Raw genomic sequence first — 13536 nt, 5'->3', positions numbered from 1 at the left:
CCCTTCCTGCTCGAGTTCTACAACCGGCAAGGCAGCCGGCCAGCGCGGCCGCGGGCCCCTTTACCCCCGCCTCAGGGCCGTTGAAGCGACCGTTGKGCGGGGGCGGGGCGGGCGGCGGCGCGCGCGGCGCTGGGGGCGGGGCGGGCGGCGCCTCCCCGCCGGATTGGTGCGTGCTGCCTGTGTTGCGCGTGCCCGTGACGTCAGCGCGGCGCGGCGAGCGGGCGGCGGCGGCCGCCATGGCCATCTGTCAGTTCTTCCTGCAGGGCCGCTGCCGCTTCGGCGACAGGTGCTGGAACGAGCATCCCCGCGGCGGCGGCGGGCGCTCCGGGCCCCCTGCGCCGCCCTCCCAAGGTACCTGCCGGCCCGGCCTCGGGGGGTCCGAGCCCTATAGCGGGAGCGGCGGGGCGGGGCGGCAGCCGGGCCCCCGAGCTGCCCCGGGGCTCAGCGCCGCCGGGGCTGCGCTGGCAGCAGCCTCCGTGTCTGCTGCGCTGGCTCGGCTGGAGCGCCGCGCTGGGGGCGGGGGGCTCGGAAGGAGGCGCCGTTAAACGGGCCAAATAAGCGGAGAAAACGCGAGTTCTCGACTGTTATTTGTACTAGCGGTAGGCAAGTTTCAGACGCGCGCAGCTGTAACTTCCCCGGTTGTTTTGGTTCTGACTGGACTTGGTTCTTTGGAAGACTTTGATACGCGAGTGACATGGTGAGAAATGCCGTTGGACAGATGGATGCGGTTACGGCAGGGCTGTAGTACGGCTACAGATGCTCGTGAATTTGCGGAAAGAGGCTCTGAATTTGAATCTCAAATATTTGCCTGTAACGTGYACAAATGAAACAAAAGTCTTAAACTTAGAGGTCTTTTCATGCAACAAAGGTACTGCCTTAGCCGTGTTAGCAGGAGCTCCTGGTGTAAATGTACTGTGAGTTAAATTTTATTTTTTCTTCTGGGCTAGTTACTTCGTGGAATAATATAGGCAAAATTGAAATAAGCTTTTTTCTGCAATACTCCTAGCAAGTCTTTTTTGTTGTTGACACAGTGATGTGTGTGATGTAGAGTGCCTGTTTTGCTCTGGTTTCAGAACTACCGCAGGTAACTCACTCTTTTCATGTTTTCTTTTTAACCTTCTTACCAACGCTATGAGATTTGTTAAYTTACAGTTGTTTCTAATATCTTAAATGATTTAACACTGTTTTTCATTGGAAGGTACTATCAGAGGAGGAGGAGGAGGATGGGGTGCAAGTAACCAGAGATACACTAATGTTATTCAACCCTCCACCTTTAAGTCCAGTACATGGGGTGGCAGCAAAGATCATGGAAGAGGATTTTTTGGATCGTCTGATTTTGGATCGTTGGACAGTGGCAGTAGAAATGCAGACTTTTCACAGAACAGATTTTCTGCATTAATGACCAGTCAAAATAYTGATGATGGCTATAAAGATGAAGAGGAGAAACTTCTGTAAGTTACAGTCTTGTCTCATTGACTAGCTAACTGAAAGCATTTAGAATGAGCATTTTAAAAGCTTACTGATTTACTAGAGATAATGTAGAGGAGCTGATCATGAACAGGAAAGCTGGAATATGTAGGGAAGAACAATAAAAAATAAATAAAAAAAAAAAAACACTGCCTCATTTAGTTCTTTGAGTTATGATGGTGTGGGAAGAAAGAGGTCCTTGTTTGGAACCAGAAAAGCTGGGTTGGGTGGCTAGATAGCTACGACAGTAGTAAGGTGTTACAGTATTGAAGTTGTGTGCAGGAGGATAAGGAAGGAGAAATTAAGAGTTCAGTACTTGAAAATAAAGGGTCAGGGCCCCTAAATTAACATTGCAAGTATTTTAAAGAAATTCTTGGACAAAATGAACTGTTTGGCTTAGTCTTCCTGACCCTTAAGGTAACAAATTATTTCATCAATAGCAGAACTGCTGAAACCTACTTTCATATGTACACGTCAGAGTTGAAGATGACTAGCAGGCTCAGGGCGATTACAGGTCAGGTAGTGAGAAGCAAGCAAGCAGTGTGATTTTCTAAAGAAACAGGGTTGTGGAAGCTGGGAAAATGAGCGGCCCTAGCATTTTTTTTCCTTTTTTTTAAGAGTACAACGATAAAGTACTTAACTGAAAGTTGTTCAGCTTTTCAATTGTGAATGTATATCTTGTTAACAAACATCTGAAATAGTAACAAAAACATTATTAAAATATTTTAATAAWAATAATAGAATACAAATATTTATACTTCTTTACTATAGTTTTCCCTCTTTAACTGTTTACATTTGGTTTTACTTTTGTTGTTGTAGCTTCTATTTCTCTGCTTCTGCCACATCTGAATTTTTATGTTCTTGATTCTTTTCCAAAAGCTTACTTTGAAGACTTTTCTTCTTTTTCTTTTCTACATATATTTATTCATGTTTGTAAAATTTTCTAGTGCTGAGGTTCCAAAATTATATTGTGATCTGCAGCTTCAGGGAAAATCTGTGACAGCATATGCCATTCAGGCATTTAAAAATACTGTTTTGGGGGGATTTTTTAAGATCAGGTTTAATTTACTTTGCAGTCAGATGGTAAAGTAAAATATTTTGAAGGAATATTTGTGTATCTTGCAGAATAAGTGCATTTTTCACAAAGAACAAAGTTCTTAACATTGTTCATCCTGTATAGTGTCAGACTTCATTAATTTTCRTGGTTTCAGGTATTTGAATCTGCCCTTGGATTCAAACTAGGAAATTGTTTTTTGTTGACTTCTGACCATATAATTGCTACTCCTTTTTTTTTTCTTTTTTTTTCCCCGTGGTTTCTAGTGAAGGCATAGTAAAAGACATGGAAATTTGGGAATCTTCAGGACAATGGATGTTTTCATCTTACTCACCTATGAAAGAAAAGCCTAATGTCTCAGGTAAAAATGTTTTTAATATTGTAACACCCTGCTCTTAGARCATTTCTGTTAGTGTAGGGCTAACTTCATTTTAGAGGCTAGAAGTTGCTTTTGTCTGCAAAGAACAGCAGTGCAAAATAATCTTTGGCAGGTTACAAACTTGTAACTTGTTCCATATAAGCAGTATCTCATGCTTTTCCATGTTGTTACACCTCTGTGGAACTGTTTGCAAGTTAATCACTTGCCTTACGATGTGACCGGAAGGAATATTGGATTATGAGAAATTCATTCTGGACATTCACATCTTTGAAGTTCTGTGTTCTTTTTATGTCTCAAAGTATAACTGAGTTATTACAAACAATGTATTAAGGCTCATTGCTTTGCAACATTATAGAGGGCTATTGGAAGTACCTTTCTTTGAGAATTTTGATTATACCTTTCCTTTCAGGTTTCCAAGATTTCTCACCAGAAGAGTTACATCTGGAGTATTATAACTGCAGAGCAAACAATGATATTCAGAACTATGTAAGCATTTTAAAAATACTGAATCTTTTACATTAACATTTCAATATAGGACTGCTTAATATTTTTGTATAGCAACTCTGACTCATTTGATTACCTTATCAAATTCTAGGCGATGATCAGAAGGCCAAAATATTTTTAATTTGCTGTGCACTGAATAGAAAAAAAAATAGCTGCCAGTTGAAATGCTCTGCCATAATTTTCTATTCCTCTCTGAAATTAAAGGTTGAAACTRTCAGATCTGGGTTTCTAAAACTGAATCCCTAAATATGTTGATGCTTCAGTTCCCGTGAAAAGTGGTGGGAATAGACTTCTAGCTAACTTGAGTTGAATGTATGGTCTGTATAAATCTAGACATTAGTTTTCTTATTCTGGCTCCTGATCTTGTGTATTACTTGTGGAAGTCATTTTAGTCCTGGCTCAGAACTTTTCAAGCTGTTAGTTTGACTGTTGGTGTAACTGGATATATATTGCTGTAAGTATAATACTAGGGAGGCTTATTTTAGTGTGTGGAGTTTTTTTGTTTTTTACATACTCTTTCTAGAGGGAATTGCTGTTGTCATTACTGTTGTTTCATGTGTTTATAATAACCAGAATTGCTTTTTTATTTTTTTTGAGGAAGAACAAAAGTTGGAGACAACAGAAACACTATTAATAAAAAGCCAGCCAGCGACAAAGCTGAATTGCTAGGCTGTATCTTTTATTCTATCCAAAAATGAAAAATTCTGTTGTAATTTTTAGTTAGATATTGAATGATTATTTAATCCAATTTTTGAAGCAATTATTCAAAATGCATCTCCTTAATTTGGTAAATATTTTATTGTAAAATATTTTTGAGTAGTTACTTTTTTCACCTTGGCAAGCATATTATGCTAACATCTGCTTTTCATATAGAGTTGAGGCTTCTTTAAAAAAAGCTTCAATTAAAGAAATGAACTGAAAAGAATAAACAATCTACTGCTATTGGCTGTTAGAAAGGATTTATAGCATCACGGAATACTTGAATGCAAATTCATGAAAGTTTAAGTAAAGATGGTAACAATAGGATACAAAATATATAAGTACAACATTATCTTATCCAAAGCATGTGTTTCTATTYATAACTTTGGTCAAAATCTAAATTCTTCAGTCTGTTTTATTAAAGAGCTGATGTCAAACAGCATGATCTTCCAGCTTGTAACTGGACATAAAAAAATTATTGATATTTGCAGTGGGAAACCCTTTTGAAAGATTAAGAAATCTAGTTACGAAAAGATGAAGCATTCCAGTCTTGCAGGCATTTAGCACATCAGAAGTTTTCCTTATTTTGTCAGTTTTTGAGGAGAATTTCAGTTAGGCTGGATTTAAAATAAAGTTTCTATAATCATAAATATATGAAATTCAAGTTTTAAAGTACTAAAAAATCAGTTATTCAATGACTTTCCAATCTCCCATCTAGTACTTTAATCACAGTTATCAAGATAAAGGTACTATTTATTGCTGTATGTGTTCTGTACAGTAGTCTGTTACATCGCATTAGAGGGACTGATKTAAATTAATTTTTTTCAAAGGTAAATATTTTGGATGATATTGTTTAAATTACTCTCAATTATTATGTTTTGAAAGTGGGTATTTTTTCTGAAAATGTGAGGAAAAACTAAGGAATTCAACTTGAGTGAATACATAACTAGACAGGCCAGAAATAGGGATTGAAGGGTTTATTCTTTTATACTTAGACCCTGAAATTTCCTGTTGATATTTTTTTCCAAGCACCTCGTTCAGATAGTGATAAAGCTTGTATTTAGAAAGCTCCAAGACAAGTTTTTTTAAAAAAACTTCGTTATGTAAAGTAGTAACGTTGAGTTAAGAGCATTTCTAAAAGAAATGAAGGAATTCTAGGTTAATAACAAAAATTTCAGATCTCARCTTGAAATTTCATGAAACAAAAATCTTGTCTCTTTGGCTTAATGAAGATTTCCTTTCTAATTCTAGAAGTCTGTTTTYGTTTCTTTGCTAGATCACTCCAGTTCCATTGTTAAGTCTTTGCCAGTAATAAGAGTGTGCTTGTCTATCCTCCTTTTTAGATAGATTCTGTCCAGCAGTTAGTGAAACAATGGAAAAGTAGACTGCTTCAGTTAAAAACTTTAAATGCATCAACAAGAACAGCACTGGTAAGTGTTACTGCAATATAAAATGTTTCTGACATTATTTTTTTCTTAACCTTGGAAGAATGTTTCCCTTGGATTTGTATTTTGTTGCAAATATGGGTRTTGCAAACATGCTACAAATGCCAATGTTAATTTCTTTTACATAGTGYTAATGAAACTATTTCTTAATGTGGAGATCTCATAATAAAAGTTCCACAGAAGCTTCAGGCACTGTCAGAGGTTTCAGCTATGCTTTTACTAGCCTTATAAAAATAAATGATCAGTACTGCTTTGAAGATCTCAGGTTATTATTATTAACCAAATATACATGATACTTTTAGGGCATCCTTGTTTGCATCTAACTAGCTGAGACTGAAAATGTTTGATTCTTAGATGCAGTGGCAATTTTAATGGAAGATACATGAAATGTTTTGAAAGTCCCTACTGTGATATGTTATCTTCTGRCACTATCGCCATGAAGAACAGAGGGCATGAAAGTGTCTGGCTAACTACATGAAGACCTCTTGATAATATTCTTAAAACACACCTGGCAACATGATAGAAAAGATGGAAGGAGGAATTACATAACAGAATGATGCCTACAGTTTGAAAACCAACCCATCTCTACTTCTATATAGTTTTTTAGGTGACAGAAATGTGCCTGAGTATTTTAGCAGTTCCTGAGTCAGGTGAACGTGGAAATCTATGAACAAAGTTTGGGGTCTTTTATCCATCTTTCTCTGGAATCAAGAAAGTGTATTGTATACAAGTTGTATTATAAAATTCTTAGTTAACTAAGGAAGGTAGTKAATCAGGATGGATCCATATTAGCAAGATAGCTGGATCCCAGTTTTGGATACTAGCATTGCAAGCCACATGGAAGTAGCAGTAACTTAAGGTTGGGACCTGGTTATGTACATCTATGTTAAGATGCACATCTCCAGTCCAGTGTTGACTTCTCTGAGGCATAAGCAGCAGAACAGGCAGAGGGGTAGAAGGATGGTGTAGTGGTTTTCACATCTGCTTTATGTGCTGAAGGTCCTGGGTTCAAGCCCCAGTGGAACGAGCACCAGGAAATCTTTGGGAGGTTGGATGAGATGACTTCCAGAGGTCCCTTCCAACCTTGCTGAGTCTGTGAAATTAGACTGTTTTGGGGGGTTAGGTTTGGCTCCGTTGGTTAGAGCATCGTGCTAATAATGCCAGGGTTGTGGGTTCAGTCCCCGTATGGGCCACTCATTTGAGGGTTCGACTAGATGATCTCCAGAGGTCCCTTCCAACCTTACCAATTCTATGATTCTATGATTTGTCCTGCAGGCCATCTTAAGATACATAGGATCACTTAGAGCATTTTTGTAATTCCAGAAAGAGAAATTGTTACATAGCTGAGGGAGGAACAATGTGTTTAGGTTAAAAAAATATATATTAAGACATTAAAGGGCACGTGTTCCTGGGAAAGCATACAAATATTTTCTGAATCTAGATATTTCAGAAAGATAATGCTCAAGAGCAGTTAGAAACCACTATTAAATAATCAGAGAAATGGAATAAATTGATTTAAGTGGAGTCTACATGATGTGCATTCAAGTTTAAGTAATGTGATCACTGGTATGTTCAGTGCTGGAGGTGAAGAAATGGGATTTGCACAGAAGACTAAATGTGCTAAGGTGAGAGAAAAGARTAAGCCAAAGCAATGACATAACTAGAAACATAAAATATAGATTAAAATAGTTAAGAAACAGGGCTGTAAGAGGTATTCAGGTCACAGTGAAAATATTTTTGTTTCAAGTGCTTATTGAAAGACATTTCCCTGCTTTAGAATCTTAGTTTTCATGTATATAATTGGATTAGTTTTCATTTATATTTATATATATACACACACATATATATACATACACACACATATATATATATGGATTTTTTTTTAAGCTCTCTGAGTTGAAGAATGCAGTCARTCAACCATTGCCTTCATTTGGATTTGGAGGACAGCAAACATCAGGCTTTGGGTTGTCAAGTAAGTTTCTGCATCAAGAACCAACAGTTAAATGTTGTTTTTTGAAGCCTTTTTTTCTGTGTTTTTTTCTTCATGTTTTAGTATTGCAGGTACGCCCTTTCTGAAAGTTTTTTCTGAACTTTAAAATTACAGGCTTTCCTGTGAACAGCAGCAGTAACAGTGCTAGCAATTTCTCCTTTAAAACAAGTTCCAGTGTTGTCAGTGCATCATCTGGAAACACCCCTGCTTTTGGGAGCTCTTCTGTTGGCCGTGATCCTCCTGCGTTTGGTGTGGTGTCCTCCCCTAGCATACCCCATTCAGTTGGGTTTGGTGGTCAGTCAGCTCCATCTGCAGCCTCCTTCTCATTTAAAACTTCTGAAACAGCTAGTGTTTTTGGAACTTCTGGGTTTTTGGGGTTTGGCAATTCTTCTGCTGTGAATTCTTCAAGCACCACCCCTACAGCTTTTGGAGCTTTTAATGCAGCAGCAGCAGCTTCTCCTTCACGTTCAAGCAGTACTTTATTTGGACAGCCTCCCAGTGGTCCCGGACATAATGTAACAGCAGCACCTTCTCCAGTCGCAAACCATATTACATCAGAAAAGTTATTTACGCCAAAGATAGAACTATCAGCTGAAGAGTTGAAACAATTTGAAGCAAAGAAGTTCACAATAGGAAAGATTCCTCTCAAGCCACCACCACTAGAACTCTTAAATGTTTAGGATTTGTATATTTATTCTGAAATTAGGAAATTATTTTMCATTATTTTGTAATTGCTCTGTGACACCTTAAACGCACAATTTTGGAGTTAAGTAATGAATTAAAATGCTTCCTTGTGAGTTAAATTTTCATTTCATCTCTGTTTTCTGTGGTAGTAAATTCAGATATAAATATGTCAACATTGTGTTTAACTATTTCTTAGTTGGTTTGGAGAGGACATTTTAAATCCAAGAAATACACTGTTGAAAATAAATTTTATAGTAAAAGTTCCGTTTTGTACTCTGTACTGTGAAATTATGGGCAAAGAGAATCTTAAAACAAAAACCTTTGCAAAAATAGGAACACTTTGGTGATGTGTTCACAGCCTACTGATTTAAAGGAAGTGGATACAATGTAAGGCAAGGTGATCCAAAACCAAACAGTTTTATGTCTCTTATTAAGTGATTTCATGCAGCCTTTGACAACTGTGTCGGTGAACACAGGCTCCTGTACGGTCTTCACCAGTTCTGTGCTTCTGTGGCCGTGGAGTCAGTTACCTTTCCCAGCTGATACAGTTTGGTTTTTGTTGGCTGTGCTTTAGGTTATAATGCATACGTTAATATAGTGCAAATTGGGGGATGACAGTCTTAAAAGCATTCACCTAACAAGAAACTTGCTGTTTGCTGTTTTGACACTTATTAATTAAGCAGTTCCAGCATTAATTATGAAGTTTCATTACATTTATGTGAATTGATACAGTTTTGTTGTCTGATTCTCAAATCTGTATGTATGTTAGCAGTAGCTTTACTGAATTAATGATATTAAGATATGTATTTTGCCAAGATTATAACATTCATAAGCAGCAGTCATAAATTTTCCAGAATGAAGTACTGGAGTCTGTGTGATAAGAACATTTGTTCTTGACCAGGCCCTCCTGTTGATGGTTTTAAATTACTGAACCTCATATTTTAAGAGGGAAGCAAAAGCTTACTCCAAGGTATACATAYGTAAGTTGACTGTTTCTTTGAGTAGTTGAAGATAACATTTTAGTTCATGCCATGGACCTATGGYCATACCTAAAACTGTGCTATAAATACGCTTCCTAACAAAGGTCTATAGCGTAGCCTGGAAGATTGCTTGCTTGCTTAGTGTGAAAGAGTTTAACATCCTGGATGTAAACTCAAAATGACGGAGAATGGGCAAGCATGTGCAGGCTTAATGCCTTGCATCCTGTGCTCAGGAAGTCGTGTATGTTATCTTACAATGCTAGGTTGCTTGTATGGATTTTTCTGGTGATGGTTTTGTAGATGAAATAAGGCATCTGGTTTTTGTTACTGTTAATGACCCAGTACAGGCTTTGTATAACCCACAAAAGAAATACTGATACATGTGCCTGGAGTTCTGTTAAAGTCTTATGAAATGTGTTTTCCCAAGTGGGGACTCTGGAGTAGTTCTGAGACTCGTACAAATTAAGACATGTACTCGCTTAGGGCTCACTTAGCTCTGAATTGTTTCTGCCAGTTACTGAGATTCCGACACGGAGAAACTGAGGAACACAGCAAAATATGTTATCCCACTGTAGTTCTAGAAAACCCAGATGCTCACAGCAGCTGTTAAACTCACTTTTGTAAAATCTTACTATTTAAAGTAACAAAAAGTGTTCATGGCTTTTCAGATGAATTCCATAACTGCCTGAACTCATTCTTTACATACTTTACCATTTCTTGTATTTCCTTTATGAGGACTGAGTGGCTCTCAAGCCAAATTGTGTCAGAAAGCAACAAGTTTAAAAAAAGTGTCAGTAAACTTTCTTTTTTTTTTTAATAAAGCAGCATGCTTTATTATATGCTTGAGTAGTAGTGTAAAATGAGGTCCCTTTTAATCTTGAAAATCCCATGACATGTTTTAGAAGACTGGATGATTGCCTTACATTTAAGGTAGTAATAATTTTGAAGTCACCTGCACTTTGAACTTAGTCTTTATCTTGCGATGTTCMTCCTCTAAAATGGCTACTTCAGTAAACAGAGGAATTCTTTTAAGCAGCAGTTACAGACAGGCCACATCTGATAAATGATTAAGCCACCTGTACTAGTTGAAGTGTCTTTGTGTGCACAAGGCCACTTCAAGATTTTTTTTTAAGCCTCTATACCTCAATGCTGCTGCTGTGCTACGTAAGAGCTTAAAGGCRCTTACTGCTGAACTTAAGTAATGAGCTGGCTAAAATCTTTAGTCATTCTTGGGTAGTGCAGCAGGCTGCTGCTAAGCTGCACTAAGACCTTTCAAGGCTGTGTATTGCCCAAGAACTTTTTATGTTGGAAATGCTTTTACTTTGYCTGAAAATATGAATAATCTACTGTACATAGCTCAGTATTGGCTAGATATTTTCAAACATTGTTCTAACTTACAGAAGTTTAAGGGGGAATGGAACTTTGAAGTATTAAGTCACTTTGCTGTAAGAAATGTAAGTAGAAAGGTTAAAGGAGATACTTCTGATTTAGATGACAGAATAAATTTAAAAAAATCATGTTTGATCAATTTTTTTTAAAAAAATGAATCTTTTCAGATGATCTCACCCTGAAAGCAAAATCAAAACCCTACTATTCAAGGGGTACTAAGGCCCAAATGGACTTCTGAGCATCTAAAAAGATGGCAGAAAGCAGTGTGAGACTAGAACTGGTGATATGACCTAGCTAGCAACAGACAAGCTGTTCATTTGGCTGCAGAAGAGGGATAAAGCTAGAATAGAGGGAGATAGTACTACTATAATGGGCTTACTAAACTGCAGAAAATAAACAATAATTTATCAGTAGATCAAAGCAATCTTTTCCAATCTTTACCAATACAGCCTGTATTGCTTTCCTTGCTGTCCTCCTGTTCTACCTTTGCTATGTTTAATATCAAAATTGGTTGCACACAAAGTGAAAGAATATCCTTGTTTTAGCTACAACCCTTTGATTTTCTTAATGTTTCCCTTTTACAGCTGCTTTTTTGTTTGATATATGACTACCATCGAGAAAGTCATAAAAGCACGTTCTGGTATATGAAAATATATACATGATATCATGAGATTCACAGATCTCATGTAGTGCATCTCATTTTAGAACAGAAAATGAGGTGAAAAATCCAAGCGAAGAGCTGTAACRTGTCATGATTAGTAGGCGAATTTAGTGTGTGAAATAGACTGCAACATTGAAGCTGTAGCCTGGCTCCATGTGTTATTTTCAAGTACTTCCCTTACTTTGAAATAACAGGATTTGTGAGTCACTGAAATTCCTGTGGTGTGGTACAAACAACTAATTTGAAGAATGATTGGAAGTTGGGTTTCTGAGAGATCATGGATTAATCCTCAGACAGCAGCACTAGAGCCTGGGCACATGCATGAGAAAAATCCTCCACTGCCCAAGCAGAGGAAGAGCCCCAGCCTGTAACAAATGGGGGTTTTCTCRCCCTTTTCCACCCACGTGATGCCAGCGTTAGTGAGAGATCTCAGTATGGGAGCTATTAACAGAGAAGGACAAGCAAGAGCTGTAGAAATCATTGCTACCACAATGCTCAGCTTTTATTACAAAATTGTGATGTGCTGCGTAGTTTCACTATACGCAGCTTAAAGTCAGAGGTGAGGTGGCYTTACACTGAAAGAAGGAAAATGGACTACAGATATCAAATGACTAGATTTAAGCCTCAGAGAATTAAGGTAAAGGCATCAAGGACAATGAATTAATAGCCATCAGGATAAGAGAAATCAAAGCTTTCACAAACACACCTAGAGAAAAGGAATGCAAGAGGTCTATTAATAAAGGCACACTAAAGAAAGATTGAGAACTCTTGAAGTGGTGGAAATTGATTTAAAACAAGCAGTTGAAATGAGATGACAGTCAAAAAACCTCAATGAGGATGTAATACAGTTATTGATAAAAGGCAAATAAAATACTTATGAAATGTGAGCCTACTATAGCACAGTGGCAGTCCAGATAATTTGATTTATGGGTCAGTAAGACAACTAATGGACTTACTATACTGCTGACTATTATTTAGATAAGTGACAAAGCATTAGGGATGTGCTAACAGATTGGAGAAATAATAYACTTTAGCAAGCAAAGATGTGATTTGAGACAGTTACAAATAATTTGAGGGGCGCCCAGAGATCGGCTTTTACTAAGGCATTTGACACAAATATTTGAGAGGTGTCAGATGTTTATTTTATTGTGATTAGGGTAGAGATTAATTAAAATGTTGAGTGAATGCTTGGGTATTTTTATATATATAAATATATATCTATACACACACACACACACACACACACACACACATATATATATATAATTAGTTCACCTCCTATATCTTATATGCAGAGGATAGAGAGAAACTAACTTGCCATTTTCCTGGACAAGTGAGGAGAAAAGTTCTAGGTTCTATTTAGACATTTAAGTAGCTATCTAATTGTATTTGACCTAATATAAGCCAAGAGCTGAAGGAAAAATGTATACTATTAGTGTCAAAGAGACTGAGAAAACTGTACCGTTGAAAGATACTGACAGTAAGTGCTATAAGTCCGTAGTGGGTTTGGTCAGCAACATGTAGTTGGAGATGTGGGAATCATCTCATCCAGTGTCCGATCCAGCAGTGCTGCATTGGGTTCTACGCACACTGCCGCCACAGAGCTGCTTGACAAGTACAAGAAATTGAAAGCACCCAGAAGGACAGACAGTTGGAAAAAAGAGGGTTTAGGAGGATGTTTAAGAGCTGAATACTATTTTAGTAACCAAAATATTGGAATAGCTTCCTCTCAAGGTCTACCTAAGGGCCGGGGAGGGGGGGGAACCAGGACCCACACCCCACACAACACTAGTCTAGAAACAAATCCAGACCTGTCACAGTATGTAGCCTCAAAGACAGCTTTTGAGGACAAATATAAACAAACCAGTCAATATAAATTTTTCTGATCTCTTATCTTTGAAAGAAAATACATCAGTGATTGTGATAAGAGTGACAGAGTACAAATCTGAGCCTTTGGACCAGCTGGCTTTAGGCACCTTGCACCTCTCCTGAGAATGATTTAGAGCACTGGCCATATAGAGGGAGCCTCTCCCCACTGCCTTTAGAGAGGCAGAGGGGCAAATTAGCTGCCAGTCACTGGGTGTGAATATACTACTTGGTCTTGAAACTCTTGTTCACAATTATCTGGTTTTCCTATTAAGAATAACCAAGTAGAAAAACAAAGAGTAGCAACTCAGCCTTAGGCAACGGTCTTATTTAATCTGCAGTGCTGTTGCAAGTTTTCAATTAATTTGCTCYGCAGAATAGGGCTGGGCACATTCTTAAAACACTGTACCATGTGATG

At 37.9% G+C, this 13536-nt stretch overlaps 1 protein-coding gene across 2 annotated transcripts; it reads left to right on the top strand.

The window, feature by feature from the left end:
• The first annotated feature begins 217 nt into the window (after nt 1-217).
• On the top strand, nt 218-8486 carry NUP42 (nucleoporin 42). 2 transcript variants are annotated; one of them, XM_085307598.1, is made up of 7 exons: nt 218-355; nt 1203-1451; nt 2788-2882; nt 3310-3386; nt 5447-5533; nt 7436-7520; nt 7653-8486. In XM_085307598.1, exons 1-7 carry the CDS (start codon nt 237-239, stop codon nt 8216-8218), a joined length of 1278 nt encoding a protein of 425 aa, XP_085163724.1. In that variant the 5' UTR covers nt 218-236; the 3' UTR covers nt 8219-8486. The 2 variants fall into 2 exon arrangements, with proteins under 2 accessions (XP_085163724.1, XP_085163725.1); XM_085307599.1 differs by lacking the exon at nt 218-355 and adding an exon at nt 704-914 and having other exon boundaries at nt 1199-1451.
• The last annotated feature ends 5050 nt before the right edge of the window (nt 8487-13536 follow it).

Source organism: Rhea americana, unplaced genomic scaffold, assembly GCF_003343005.1.
Source record: "Rhea americana isolate MKP2758 unplaced genomic scaffold, rheAme1 scaffold_26, whole genome shotgun sequence".
Lineage (NCBI taxonomy): Eukaryota > Metazoa > Chordata > Aves > Rheiformes > Rheidae > Rhea > Rhea americana.
Note: the sequence above shows the minus strand (reverse complement) of the source record. Positions and strands in the feature narration are given on the sequence as shown.